Source organism: Phalaenopsis equestris, unplaced genomic scaffold (assembly GCF_001263595.1).
Source record: "Phalaenopsis equestris unplaced genomic scaffold, ASM126359v1 Scaffold203382, whole genome shotgun sequence".
Taxonomy (NCBI): domain Eukaryota; kingdom Viridiplantae; phylum Streptophyta; class Magnoliopsida; order Asparagales; family Orchidaceae; genus Phalaenopsis; species Phalaenopsis equestris.
This window is the reverse complement of record NW_018223013.1, coordinates 148,972-164,446: the sequence shown is the minus strand read 5'-3', so window position 1 is coordinate 164,446 and position 15,475 is coordinate 148,972. Positions and strand designations below refer to the sequence as shown.

General features: G+C 37.5%; 1 protein-coding gene across 7 annotated transcripts in view; it reads left to right on the top strand.

The window, feature by feature from the left end:
- Window positions 1–1,905: 1,905 nt before the first annotated feature.
- LOC110036175 (B3 domain-containing protein Os07g0563300-like) overlaps window positions 1,906–15,475 on the top strand; it is a 76,202-nt gene continuing 62,632 nt past the window's right edge. For 5 of the 7 annotated variants that reach the window (XR_002295213.1, XM_020740562.1, XM_020740564.1 and 2 more), the window contains exons 1-6: window positions 1,908–2,319; window positions 2,808–2,889; window positions 3,053–3,151; window positions 7,635–7,953; window positions 8,072–8,414; window positions 8,560–8,656. Coding sequence is in view for 6 of the 7 variants with exons in the window: in XM_020740562.1 (XP_020596221.1) it covers window positions 2,177–2,319; window positions 2,808–2,889; window positions 3,053–3,151; window positions 7,635–7,953; window positions 8,072–8,414; window positions 8,560–8,656 (1,083 nt within the window). In the remaining variant the exon portion in view is untranslated. Of the gene's footprint in view, window positions 2,320–2,807; window positions 2,890–3,052; window positions 3,152–7,634; window positions 7,954–8,071; window positions 8,471–8,559; window positions 8,657–15,475 lie in introns of all 7 variants that reach the window. The other 2 variants (XM_020740561.1, XM_020740560.1) reach the window with 2 other exon arrangements.

The following is a 15,475-nucleotide window of genomic DNA, read 5'->3' as shown; positions in this document are numbered from 1 at the left end:
GTTGAACCACTTTAGGGTTAACAACCTCAAGGTGGTGAGAACGGATGCCATGCACTTCAGTGCGTCTTAGACTTTCAACAGGTATATCACATATTCAAATAAGGTGACGTGGTAATTGGGATCCGACCAACTTTGATATGCCTCCAACATCAGGAGCTTCAAATTCTTCGGGGGCTCAGCTCTTGAGATATGAAGGGAGAATGAATTCTCTGACTGACGTGGTACCTTAGTGCGCCTGAACCACAATTTCTCCATTTGTGTAGACTCAATGTTATCTTGGACTGTGAGTCTTCATCCCTCTCGGGGCTTTTGTTCAGCCTTTTGCAGTGAGCACTGACGCCACCTCCTAAGGACGGTTTTGCCTCTGATGGCCCGATCTCCTGCTATGGTTGTGATGACCCTCAAAACCTCTGTTATCTGGCTTACACCAGCGCCATTTTCTGGGTTCTTAACTCTTGCATTCCTCATTGTATGCACTCCTTTATGTCTTCTCTGGTGGTTTTGGGTTGGCTTTATCTTTATAACGACTCTCTTCTCTTTGTAATCTTCGCGCTCCTCTTCTTGTCGATGGTATATTCCATGTCCACCTTACCTTTTAGGATGCTGAATAAAAAATTATCCTGGAGACATGCTTAAGGAATATAATGTGAAAGAGAAGAAGAGAACATATAGCATTGTAATGTACATTAAAATCACGTAACCTTTATTTATGAAATGAGTTGGAATGAAGGATGCAAAATTACAATCTGTATCCCTACAAAAATAGGTACAACAAGGAGTATTGGTCAATAAACATTATAGAGCCGAGATCCTGAAATGGTGTCCAGCGGAATGGGGGTTGGAGCCTAGGATGACACCCGACTAGATTTTGGGCCGGGAGCCAAAGGGGATGACCAACTGAGTCATTTCCCTGTAAGGGATGACTAAAGGGTGGACCGGGAGACCCTGACCGACTGTTTTTGATCCGTGCATTTTTCACCGTTCACCAGACTTGGTTGAAGAATGTCGACGGATTTATCCACATAAAGTTTGTGCCAGTAACTTTAAGAGGGTGGCCGAATTCTGCCGGTCTTGGAACTATTTTTCTCCAGACCCGCAGGAACCTGCCGCATAGATACGGGCCCTTGAACTGTCCCTCGTGGGTTCCGGACCACCACACCATCGTCTGTGTGGACCAGCAGATCTCTTTATGATTCATGCCGACAAAATTTTTATGTATATGTATGTATGTATGTATGTATGTATGTATGAACTATCCCTGGTGGGTTCCGGGCCACCACACCATCTTCTGTGTGGACCATCAGATCTCTTTACAATTAATGCCGACAAAATTTTTATGTATATGTATGTATGTATATATATATATTATATCTATAAACTTGAATATAAATTTGGCATAATTGTAAGATTTTCAAAGTCTTTACTATGTCTCATTTAATGAAGAAGCATAAACTTTTTATAATATAAAATTTTAATTCATATTAAATCAAGGTTTTAAAAATTACGTTGAATATTAAACAGAGTGAAAATGAGTTTCAAGTTTCAACATGGTTTGAAACATATGAAGTAAACTATTTTTAATATTTTATTTTGATTTAAGTACTGTAAAATTCAGTATTTACATCATTTTTATATAAAATATTTTTAATAGTATTTACATCAATTTTATATATAATATTTTAAAGATTAGTGAAAAATATTATGATTTTGATTTTAAATCAAATATTTATAATATTTTTAAATATTTCTTAATTTTGTCAAAAAAATATTATTTCTACTGTTTAACTGCCAATACTCAGTGATTCTGCACCCACGCAAATTGAATAAATACCATTTTAGCTGAAGTACGGATTCACTAACCTTGTGGTTCGATACTGTTCTAAAACTACCAATACAAATGCCATGCGTCAACCTTTTAACGCTTTCAAGCTCTATAGCGAAATATCTTCTCTTCAAGTGAAATTCTGCAATAAAATAGTTTCCCAAAAGTGAAGAACAGCAAAATAACTTCTCCCGTTTGAAAGCCCTCTCGAGTCTTCTCTCTCCTCGTTTTCTTATCCTAAATCAGATACCCGTCTGCTCCTGGTTCGCTCCCCTCATAATTTGGAAGCGCTAAGTCTGGATTATTATGTGTTTCGCCCCTGCATCGCGGGTCAGATCGGCTCCTGCCTAGGCCATGTCGTCGTCCTCTGTGATGGCGGCATCGGGTCGTAAGATCTGCTTCAACGTTCAATGCAAGAAGATGCTAACGGACCAAACTCGCCGGAAAGGATGGAAGCTGCGGTCCGGCGAGCATTCCGATCTCTGTGAGCGTTGCTAGTACGCAAGCGCACCTCTCCCCCTCTCCACTTAGTCGTCTTTTCGTGTTATTGTTCTCGTCCGAGAAATATTTTATTGGCGGTTTAGTGATTTGTTTAATTAGGCGGCAACTTTTATTTTATTTGTATGGCGAGCGGGTTTTATATGGAGTTTAAACATAAGGTGTTTCCCTAGTTGTGTGAAACATATCGCCTTGTGGGATAGTTTTGGTTTCATTTGAAGTTTTCCTGGTGGGTATTCGTTGCTGTTCAAATGGATGTTTAATTTCGATCCAATGACAGTAGATGGAACGTAATTTCTTCCGAATTTGGTTGCATGACTATTAATTCATTTTTGATTTCTTACTTTTGAATTTGAAATCCATTACTAGCTTTTTAAGGATTGCATTTTTGTAATTACTCTGCATTGTGAAGTGAGCATAATCCAATTTACATTGCTATTTTTGGACTTTAATTTAAGTTATTTTGTTGTTGTGCTGTTGAACACAGTTCTAGCTTTGACAATGGGAACTTCTGTGAGACTTTCCACTCAGATGCTGCTGGTTGGAGGAAATGCGAGTCTTGTGGCAAGGTAAGGAGAGGTTTGGATGGGGTTTCAGAGTTGAAACGTATTTGTTGGATTCAATTGTTGCATATTGAATTGTTGTTCATATGCATGATGTGAAATTTATTTGCTTGGATTGGTTATTTTTACTACTTTATCCGCGTTCACATTTATTTTGGACCTTCTGCAGAGGATTCATTGTGGCTGCATTGTTTCGATTCCTGTTTATATGCTTCTAGATGTTGGGGGAGTTGAGTGCATGACCTGCGTAAGGAATACTTATTCAACTGTAAGCTCCAATCTTTTTTCCCTTCAGTTTTCCTTGTTGGTCCTATGCCTTTTTGTTTCACCTTTTTTTTTCTGCTGATTGAACCCTTACCATGCAATTGCAAGATTCCACATGGGTTAAATGCACATTGGCTACATCTCCCTCTATTGAAGCTAAATAATTATAACTCTGTTATTTTTATCATGACCTTTCATCCAAATGTCGTTTTTCCACTAGCCGTCAACTGTAGTTTTAGTTTTTACGCTTTTTTTTCTCCCAATTTTTTATTTTAAATGCTCACTAGTTTTTCCAAGTTTTGATAAAATTCTTTTTTATTCTCTTTTTTTTAAGGATATAAAATAATATAAGAGGGAAGATGCATGTTATATAGATTTTGAATTTTAATTCTTACCAGTATATATTAATATGTGACTTTGAATATATTGAAAAAGGTAATAGCAGGGTATCTATCTTCATTTTTTTGTCATGTCCCAGAATTTAGTCATTTAATGCCATTTAAGCATTTCACTTGGGCACCTATGTTATGATTTAATATAAGCGTAACTTTTAGTACCTTTTGAGTAGGCATCTGACTCTGAAGACATTAAAGAAAGAAGAGCAGAATTCTTTCTTCACCTCATTTCCACACCCACAAGACTATTTATAGCCAACTTACAAGCACATTTATTACTGGACCCATACATAACTATTTTAAAGAGAAAGGAATACATTTAGAGTCATAATATTTCTCCCTCAATTATTTTTGGACATAATCGTTCAGCCACTGTGGTGACTATCGACATCTCGTTGATTGTCGCAAAATTGTTTTGGTTGCATTGTCTATACCATTTTTTAGTCCCTCGTCTATTGATTGTTCATTGGCCTTTATCCATGCTTCATAAAGACTTTGTACCATTACCGAATCTAATTGAATCAAGCATCTTGTAACACCCTCATCGCCATGAAAATCTACCCTATCCTTAAGGTTGAGAGATGGAATTGCCAAAGTAATACTAGAGGTAAATTCCTAATTTGTGTCCTCAGGTACGGAATCAATCCATTTAATTAAGATTTGCGGATGCAGTGATCCTTGTTTGTATAGATGCCGTGTTGTAGTGATGAATTCAGGAGGACTTATAGGTTGATTTTGGAAGTTGAGGTTGGGTAATGGGATTGAATTTGTTAATGGATTCCCATGGAATTGCGTCAAAAGTGAGATATAAAAGACGGGATGAATTTTGCTCTGTGAAGAAAGGTGTAAATGATAACCTACCAGACTGATGGCTTCAATAATTGGAAAAGGGCCAATAAATCATTTGGCTAAGTTATGATTTACACTAAGAGCCAGAGATATATGTCTATATGGTTGCGAATTGACCATGACCAAATCATTAAATTGTAATTTCCGCCTATGTTTGTCAGCCATTTTCTTCATTATGTTTTGTGCTTGTTGGATGTTTTGTCGAAATGTGCGTAATAAATGATCTCGATCGACTAATAAAGTGTCAACCGCATCTATGGCAGGACTTCCTTGTACGTAAGCTGGAATGGAAGGAGGAAGCCGACCATAAAATGCTTGATAAGGAGTCATTTGAATTGCGGAATGGAAACTTGTGGTATAACACAAATCAAGCCAACATAAGGAATCAACCACTTTATTGGTTTTGCTAGATTTAGATTCAATTTGGAAAGTAAATCCTAATAATTTTCGTGGATAGTAATATTAATCTGGTGTTTGTAATATTTGTGCTATTAGTTACCGCAAGCTTTTATGATTTGTGCGCATTACAAATTCTGTCCCTAATAATTATTGTCGCCACTTACTGACTGCCTCGGAAATGGCATATAAGTCCTTCAAGTAAGTAGAAGCAGTTGACATTCAAATACCCAACTTTTTACTGAAGAATGAAAGAGGATGACCATCTTGCATAAGTACAACCCCAATGCCCGTGTTAGAAGCTTCCGTTTTGATAATGGAATGTTTAGTAAAATTAGGTAAAGCCAAAATCAGTGTTGCATCATACCATTTCTTACAGTCTCAAATACAGTGTTAGCTGGTTGGTCCCATAAAAGGCATTTTTTTTAATAGATCTGTTAAGGGAGCCACAATTGCAACCTAATTAGCAATAAAGCGCTGATAGTACCTTGTGAGGCCTAAGAAACCTTGTAATTGCCTTATACTATAAGGAGTTGGCCAGGTTTGGATAGCATGAGACTTATTGGGATCTGCTTGAACTCCACCAGCTTGTACAATATGTCCCAAATATTCAATTGATGGTTGACAAAATTAACATTTATTCAATTTAAAAACTAAATTATTTCCATGTAAAAAATGTAAAATAGTCTTTAAATGATCATAAGGAAGTATTAAATTGGGACTATAGATTAAGATATAATCACAAAATTATTTAGGAACTTACGAAGATAAGCTTTAAAAACCTAGTTCATCAGTGATTGGAAAATGTAGGGTGTGTTAGTTATGCCAAATGGCATAAAATTAGAAGTGGTCGCCATGCATACGAATGACAGATATATGAATGACATTTCTATGCATTCTAACTTGATGGTAGCCCGAGCATAGATCAAATTTGGAAAACAAGCCACCCCTTTTGTTTCATCTAGAAGTTCATTAATTGTAGAAATAGAAAATCTTTCTTTAAATGTAATGACATTCAATGCTCGATAATTGACACAAAATATCGAAGTTCCATCAAGTTTCTTTACTAAGAGAACAAGACTAGAGAAAGGATTGTCACTATGTCGAATGATACCATAAGCAAGCATGTCATTAAGAGTTCTATAGAACCTTTTTGCAAATGTGGATAACAGTAAGGCCACACATTAATTGGTTTTGAACTCGGTTGTAAACAAATGCGATGATCAATATTGTGGGGTGGTGGTAAACCCCTTTGCTGGGTTAAATATGTTGCGATAATTCCGTAAAAGGCTTGAAATAGAAGGGGGGAGTTCAGATTTTAGTTGAGTCGTTAAAAGAAGGCATTAAAATGACGGCATTGGATGACATGATATGAGCTTGTAATGCTAACATATATTTAGAAGATTGAGTTGACATTAAAGATCAAAACTGATGAAAAGTGACCGGATCAGAATGGATTTGTGGTTCTCCATATAGTGTTACTTGCTTGTTATTGTGATAAAATTGCATAGTAAGTTCAGTATAATTATGCAACAGGGGCCAAGTGATTGCAACCACATCATGCCTAAGACTAGATCAGACCCATCTAATGGCAAAACAAAAAAAATCCATTATGACTTCATAATCTTGCATATACAATTGTAGTTGTGAGCATTTTGAGTTACAAGTTAACAAATCGCCATTGCCTACAAAAACATTAAATTGTTTAATTGAATGTTTTCGTAATCTGAAACATTGCACGACCGAATCTTGAATAAAATTATGTGTGCTACCACTGTCGATTATAGTGTAAATATTATGTTTAGTCAAAAAACATACCAAACGAAAAGCTCGGGGATTTATTTGGCAGTCAAAGTATTGATGCTAATTTTGAACATTTATTTAGATGGAGCTATATTTCCCATCACCAAAAACCCCTTTCTCGTTTATATTGAAGTTTAACCGGTGATAATTTACGAATTGGAAGAGATGACAGTTGTTATTAGTTGTGGAAGTTTCAAGAGAAGTGCGTGGTATGGTAAAAGCAATTTGTATATTAGGTGTAATAATCTTAGATTGTGGAACAGACAAAGGTGGTTGCCGCAATTAATAGAGTGGTAATTATTCTAAAACTTGAAACCTAGAATCATGTTGACGTGCCGTGTCCATTGCATCTAAGAGAGTAAGAGGCTTTGCTAGTAAAAGTTCACGCCGTAAGTTAGTTTTTAAATCTGAAACAAAATAACTAACTAAAGTTGTTTCAGATAGATTAGGAATTTTATATGCAAGTTCTTTAAAAGCAGACTGATACTCTAATATGGAGCCATGTTGGAGTAATTTAGATAGATTACCGTTCAAATCCTCATATTGGAAAATGCCAAAATGTTCTTTTAAAGAACACATAAAACCAGCCCAAGAAAGATCGTGGCCTTTCATCTGGAGCAATTGGTACCATGTCGCAACTACTCCTCCAAGATGGAAGGAGGCTATGCGAACACAATGACAGTCTGTAGTGTTATGAAAATCAAAATATTGGTTAGCCTTAAACGCTTATGTGTCGACATTTGTTCCATTAAAACGTTGTAGTTCGATTTTTTTGCATACTTGATCATGAAATTTTAGCCTTGGACTATACATGTGCTTTAACAAATATGGAATTATTTGGGATTCTTGAGGTACTTATATTTTCTAGCTTTGCTTCATGATTTCTCTTTGTTTTTCTTTAATGCAAGAACTCTCATATCAACTCTTTAGTTCGTCTCCACTGTATTTAATATTAAAGCTAATTCCACTGATTTGCAAGAAGTTGCTCTTTATTGTTGTTTCCTTACCCATGTGATAATGCTGTAGAATACATGAAATTTTCAGGTACCGAATCATATTAGGTCACCTCCAATGGTTCTTTCTCCTCAACTGCTTGAGAGATCAAAAGAATTCTCTGTTAAAAGCTGGAACCAAGTCTCTGGTTCATTTCCAGGACAATGGAGACATCCCGCGAACATATGGAATTCATCAAGCATTCAATCTGACTTGCACCAACGACTGTCATATGAATTTGATAGACCTAATACTGATAGATTGATGGCTGGTGCTCGTTCTTCTTTTTCTCCACATGAAAAAAAGACTGTAGACATTCCTGAAAGAATTGCATCTGATGGTCTAAACGATGTCGCCCGAGATATGAACGGTAAGAGATGAAAATGAAATGCTTTTAAATTTTATGCTTTTCTACAAATTTTAGGAGAAAAAATTTGATTACTACATGAAAAGGGATGTCTTCAGATTACACTCTTCTTCTTTCTCAGGTGTTAAATTTGAGACGCATCAAATTTCACCTGGAAATCCATCAGCAAATTTAAAAGGGGACTCAACATCCTTACTAATGGGATTGCCTGCTCCTTTCTCATTTATTAATGGAACAAGTGGTCCAACCCAAGTCTCAACAACTGAACCACAACGACAAGCTGCTTCTTCCACATTGTCGAAACATTGTTATCCCAATTCTCTGAACAGTATTGACTCCACTTGTGAATCACCAGCTCATATACGCAATGGAAGAGGGCGTTTTGATCTTAGGGCACGATCTCATTTACTTCCACGTTATTGGCCTAGGATAACAGATCAAGAACTCCAACAGATATCTGGAGAGTATCCATTACATTTTTTCATCATTGCAATCATTCAGTTAGATTTAGACATTGCATGTAAATTTTCTTGTCCTAGCTAGTTTTTCATTTTGACATGTCACTTTTCTTTCTAATTCAGTTCGGTATTTACTTAACCTTACTGGAAGTTCAAATTCAGTCATAACTCCTTTGTTTGAAAAAATGCTGAGTGCTAGTGATACAGGCCGTATTGGACGTCTTGTGCTGCCAAAAAAATGTGCTGAGGTTAGTGCTTAGTGTTAATAGTTATTGATAAATATTTGTGGGATTTCTTGAATCTTTTGCTTGAGTAGTATTTTAGCTAAATTTTGACGCTGACACTGATGAATTTTGTTTACCAGGGCTTTTTAGCTTACAATGTATGTTCTTGTAGTTAAAATCTAAATGTTTTTGGAGATTCTTTGCACATTTTTTAATTATTCATCATGTTGTAGATAAGCATTTTTTACTTCTCTGCTTAGTCAAGAGGGAAGCCCGACAGAGAGAAAGCAACCGTCTTATTTTGAGAAGAGATTGGACAACCACTAGAAAATTGGCTTATTTTATAACTAAGTATGAACAATTCTTATGCTGATGCAAGAGAAAAAAAAGATAATGGAAAAATGATCTATAGTTATTCGATCATTAATGTCAATGTCCATTGTAATAAGAGAATAGAGCTCTTCATTTTTCATTGAGGATTATTTAAAAATTGCTCAAGATTTATGAACAAATGATGGAATCCTTTTGTGGTCAAGCAAGTCTTCTGCTCAGAAGTATCCACAAGTGAATGTTGAGACACTCATTGTGATCTCTGTGAAGTATGGTGAAATGGTTGTTGGGAAGATGAAGTGATACCAGAGTTTAACTCAAATAACCATAGTAACACAAATAATATTACTAAAAAAAGTCAAATAGACAATTATAACCAAACACAATAAAATGAAAAATACAACAATGCCACACAAACTCACACTAGGGTTAGATCCGTGGGTGGTGAGGGTTGGCTAGGTGGTCGGGGAGTGGTGGCAGGGGGTTGGAATGGGCTGTGGGTTGCTGGAAATGGCAAAGGAGAGCCTTGAAATGCGATGACAGCGAGACATAAGGCTTGGTACAGCAGTGACAGCGATGCAAAGGGTTGGGATTGCGGGGGGATGTCAAGGGTTGTCGCCCCCCTCCCCCTCCTAATTATTATAAGTTTGTTTGTTTGCTATCTAACGATTTAGTTTTTTTTTTTAGATTTTAGATTTTTGTCCAAGCCAACCGACAGACTGCTTTTCTCTTTTAGGGCTATATTCGAAGGCGAGGAGGTGTTCCTGCTGTAGCTCCCCGAGGCGGTGATCTTCTCCAATGGATCTAAGGGTGCTCCAACTGTATCTCAATCCTGCAGGGATACATGTCTCCCCAACTCCCCTCCCGTACACTTCCCCAATTCCTCTCCCCAGCCGCAACCCATCTGCAATATCTCCCCCTATAACTCCCTTCTATTTCCCCCTGCTCCTTTCCCGTCACCCCCATCCGCAACCCACCTGCAATATTCTCTACCGTAACTCCCCACCCCCACTATTGCTCCTTTCCCATCACACACAGCTGCAGCCCACCTGCATGCTTCCCTGCCTTCCCGTCCTCCTACCATCCGTATACTCTTCATTCCAGCAACTAAGGGTGTAAACGAATCCTTTCCCATCACACACAGCTGCAGCCCACCTGCAAGCTTCCCGTCCTCCTACCATCCGTATAATCTTCATTCCAGCAACTAAGGGTGTAAACGAATCAAGCTTAAGTCAGTCCAGGCTCGACTTGTGTTTGACTCACTAATAAATACCAATGTTTGTATTTGACTCGTTTATATATCGAACGCAAAAAATTGTTCATATTCAACTCAATTTCTTAGCGAACGAGCTGCTTTGACAGTCCTAGCCACGCAGTAATAATATGTTAGGGGTAGGGGTGCGATTTAAATTTTATTATTTATTTTAAAATATTCATTTAAATAGAATTTAATAGATTTTTATTTTATTCATTTAATTATTTAAAAATAATACTCATCAATTATATAACACCTAATTATTTCAAGCTAAAATGAACCTAGTACGAACAAACAAATCTTTATTTGTGCTTGACTCGTTTATATATGGAGCGCAAAAAATTGTTCGTTTCGATTCATTTTTTTAAAGAACGAATCTAACTAGTTGTTCGCGAACAACAAGCCATTTTGACTGCCCTACTAGCAGCCTACTGTAGCAGCCACTTCCTCCCCACTTGCTACCATGGCCCCCCTCTCCCATACAACCGGTTCTCAATACTACCCAGGCCTGCTCACTTACTGCCTTAGCCCCACTCCACCTTACACCCAACTATAACCACCCATCTTTTTGTACCTAGCCAGCCTTTGTGCGGTTGCTGCAACCTTCCCATCCCTAATCCACCTGCCCTCCAGCCGCTGTTCACCGCCTTCACCCTCACCTCACAGTGCCGTTTGTGTTTGTTTGTCATTTGTTTCGTATTTTGAAGAGCCTTTGTTGTAATAATTTTGAATTTCAACAAAAAATAATTCCGTTTCGATTGTGATTTGGGTTAACTCTGGTATCAAGGGGTAGTGTCCTGTGCTGGGGTAACGAGGAAGAAAGCGGTTTAGGGGTGCTGGCAGCAAGGAGAAGGGGGAGTGGTTTTCGGAAAGGCGACAACAAATCGGTAGGAGTGCAGAGGATGGGAAATTCGAGGATAAATACCACATCAGAAGCGAGATACAGTCAGAGTATCACTCGACTTTTGGAGGAGAATCACCACTTCAGAACTAGATACAACCAAAGTACCATATGCCCTTGGATACAACTAGCGCGGAGAACTTGAAGATGCCGATGACTATCCGACAGAAAATACACAAAAAGCTGACCTAAAAAAAAAAAAACTTATAGACCTAGGGTAACTAAGGGGTGCCCCCACTCCCCTGGGTGGCAATTCTTAGAACTACAATGGCCGATTGGCTCTCCCAAAACCTAGGCCAGTTCAATCCAGAAATGGGGTTACGTGACTGTTGCCACGTGCGATTGTTGCTGCATGTTTGACACCTAAAGCCTATCGTCGGTCATTGGGAGAGCCTCGACCTCATATGTCGAGCTTCTAGCTTCTCGTAGTATAATGTTAGATAGACATTGTTGACGCTGGTAGAGTTATTGTAAATTTCTGGTGAGTCAATCGTATAGGCGTTGCCATTGCAAAGTACATCCTGATAGCATAAATATCCATTCTCTTTTGGCATTACTTGAGCTGAAGCTGCATGTGGATGAGTATTCTCACAAAGCAAGCCTCGAGCCATCAAATATGTAATTGACTTCTTCCACTTTTTGTACTAGTCCGAGTGTATGTGGTAAACAAGTATGTAAGGAGTAATCAACCATGAGACAAAATCTATGGGAGACTAGGCAACTCTCAATATAAATCACTCAGGAGATTCATCTTCCTCTCCAGTAGGGCCTAGATCCTATTGTAGGATATTTATACCCGAAAGGTCCTATTTTGATATGCAACACTGTGTTTCTTCCATCTCGTCTCATCATTTGTTGGTGGGTATACTGCCAAACTTTATTTATTGCCTCAAGGATTCTATATAGTCTTCCAAAAGTGGCACAAATGAGTCTCATCTTTGACAAAAGGTGTTAGAAAAGTTGTAGGATGGATTACGTGAGTCGGGAGGATGGATGACAGCTAAAAAACAACATGAATTGCGATAGAATAGCGAATCAGAAGCTGAAAAATGGTGATTTTTTGTTATCTACAGCAGGTTGTAGCTGCATCGATTCTTGTTGGGCTGAAAACAGTGAATAGATGGCTTGCGGGAGGAAGAGGCAAACGAGACCTGTTGCTGGAGAGTAGATTGAAGGTGCGGCAGCTGTCCCTGCTGAAAATAGTTGTTGAATGCGAGATGGCGAGGTGTGCACGGTGAGGGGGATGCACCACTTGTTCCTAAGCAAGCTATAGGCATACCACCTGCGAAAGGAGAAGGGTACAACACTCCAGAGAGAAATTCAAAGTAAAATCTCTCAATGTTCAGAGACTCAGCAAAAACTACATGCGCAAGATGTACTACATCATATAAAAAGTCTCATAATAGAAAAATACCTAATCGCAAAATAAGAAAATTGGAAAGGGCTAGAAATAAAGGAAAGGAAAGGAAAGAAATAAATTTGCTAAAACTGAAATAAACAATAAAAAAAGAAAATAACAGCTGAATCTCCCTTGATCGCGGGATCTAGATGTTGTGAGACCTGCCGACTGCAGAATCCCATGGAAACAGGATTATGGGACCCAACATACACTCTCACGTCAATGTGGAAGGGGAGGCTTCTGCGGAGTGGGAGAATCCCGCGAAATCCCGATGGACGGAAGATAGACATGATGCTCTCACATCATTCTCCTTACCTGGGAGATACTTCTTTCTCTTCTCTATAAGGACCTGAATCTCATTGTCGGATATTCTTTCCCATAAAACACTTAAGAAGGTTTTTAAAGTTGCAGTTCAACACACTCGTCTGACTATCTTATTGTGGGGTGCTGTTAAATTGAACCGAAACTTATCACTTAGATTGTTTCATACACATCTTTCCAGAAGTAGCTCAAAATCAAAATTTTTTTTTTTCCTAAAGTGATGATATGTTTGATCATCGTAGTAGTGGTGAGCATCAAAGAGATAAACTATAATTCGGGATATTTGGCAATTCTTTCAATAGAGGCAGCCTCTTTTCTGCTATTGGATCCTTGGGTTCTGGACCTTTTAGGACAATCAATTTTTTCCCATTGAAGTTTCACTCATTGGCTTAGTTTGAATCACTGAGATTTCTCACTCATCATTTGAAAGTTGGTACTCCTATTTTGCATCTTCACTTTCTTCAGTGTCTCTAATATCATAGTCTATGTTTTCCACTCTTCCATGCTTCGCGAATAAGATCATTCTCTTATTTTTGGTAACTTGATGCAATTTGCTCAAATCCGTCATGCTTGAAGTATTTTTTTGGCTAGGATGGATTTGAGAGTGCTAGTAGGCTTCACCATTTCTCTACCATGGATTTGTTCCAATCTGTAGGTTTTTTTATGTAGTTTTCAATATTTGCTCTTTGTGTGACCAAGTTTCTTGCAATGTTCACACAAGGGATGATTCTTCATTGGCATTAACACATAAGAGGAGTTGTGTTTGTACAAGATAGAGCTTTCAGTTCTAGATGAATCCACACTTTCTCTCATCATGAGCTTCTTCCTACTTTTTTTTTTTGACTTCAGCAAAGACTTCCCTAGTGGTATGGAGAGGTTTTATCCCCCATAATTCTTTCTCTGAACTCATCTAAGTTCTTATGTAGATCTAATAGAAACTTGATCATCCTCTTCTTCTCCACTATTTGTCGGCCGTTTTATTGTCCAACCTCACTTTCGTAGTTTGGAAACGGTGATGATTTTGTGATTTTGAAAATAATTTAAATATAAATATAACCTTTTTAAAGAAGTAACGTTTTTAATTTTTAAAATAAGTGAGACTAAACGAGTCTCACATTTTAAATAGCTTAGATGATTTAACACAATACTACAAACAATACATTTATCCCGAAGAATAAATATATTACTTGTAATAGGGATTTAATCATCTAGACTAAACAATTTGTGACATCCGTTTTGATCTGCGAAATATTTTATAAAAAGGCCAACAAGTTCCCCTATCTAACATAAAAATTAGATAGGGTTTTATTTTATCTGGGTTCCTGGTTCCCTATAGAGGCAAGCCCCTATAGTTAATTACATCTTAAATGATCGAAATCACTTAAGATAACTCTCGATTAAGATCAGGTGGTTTTGCTTTCAAGATTTCAAAGTTTAGGTTTTCACGATTGGACATGGGAAAATCAAATAGGAATGACTCAAAATAGGAACAATTATTTATAAAATGTCGATTAGCAATTACAACTTGCAATATGAATACATAAGTTCAAGCCTAAAACTTCGGAATGTCACTTCTTTATGAGAATGATAAGCAATGAACTTTGAAGTGTATGACTCAACCCATGAATCAAATGAGATAATCTCCAATTGCTGGGAAATAAACACTTTGCGCCAAATATTTTATACATACCCTTTATGACTTTTAGATCGATAGGAAACTTCAAAATCTCACATGCAAATATACACACATAGCGACTGTCCCAAAAAAGGAGAAAAAAAAAGAAAACAAATAAGAAAGCAGATTCCATAGATTCTCCATTTTTTTTTTTTGGAGATGTCTGATAAGTCAAAGCAAATTCCATAGACTCATTCACTAACAAGCTTGAAATTCCTTTCATAATCCATGTGAAGTAATATCAATATAACGAGAGGAAGCTCTGTAATCAAATCAGGCATAATGGAGAAAATTTTATTTAAAGCCAAGTATCTCATGAAATCCTCGAGAAACAAAACTTGACTTTTCTCTCCCTCTTTTTTTTATAAGCCACCGATTTTTTTCATATAAAATCAAACTAAAGAAGCACCATGAGAATTAAAATGAGGAGAAAAGAGAGGAGAAGAAGTTACCCCTTGAGACAGAACCTGTTGTACAGTACAGTAGCAGGTAGGAAGAGAAATGGTATAACATGTTGTACAGGAAAAGCAGTAGCAGGTAGAAAACAGGAATAATATGACATGCTATACAGTACAATAGCAGGTAGGAACAGGAAAATAAAGTATTGAAAAATGTAAAGCAAACTTGTACGCCCGTGAGATCCGATGTTCCTTGATGTTGTAGGATAGGACATCTTTCTGCTCTATCTTCGGTGTGTCTTTATCATCAACACCGTACGCCCCAAAACGACTACTTGCAACCTTGCTTGATGGTTACACGTATAGCAAGAGGCTATACGTGGACACTTATGCATCAGACATAGCATCGCAAACCGAACCAAAAAACAAGGAAAATAAAAGAACAAAATTTGGGTGAGAGAAAGGAGGGACTGATTCACCTAAAACATCGAAAAGAACGAAGGATGAATCAACCCTCAAACCACGTGACAAAAAAGATTTGAAAATGAAGACCCGAAAATCCCT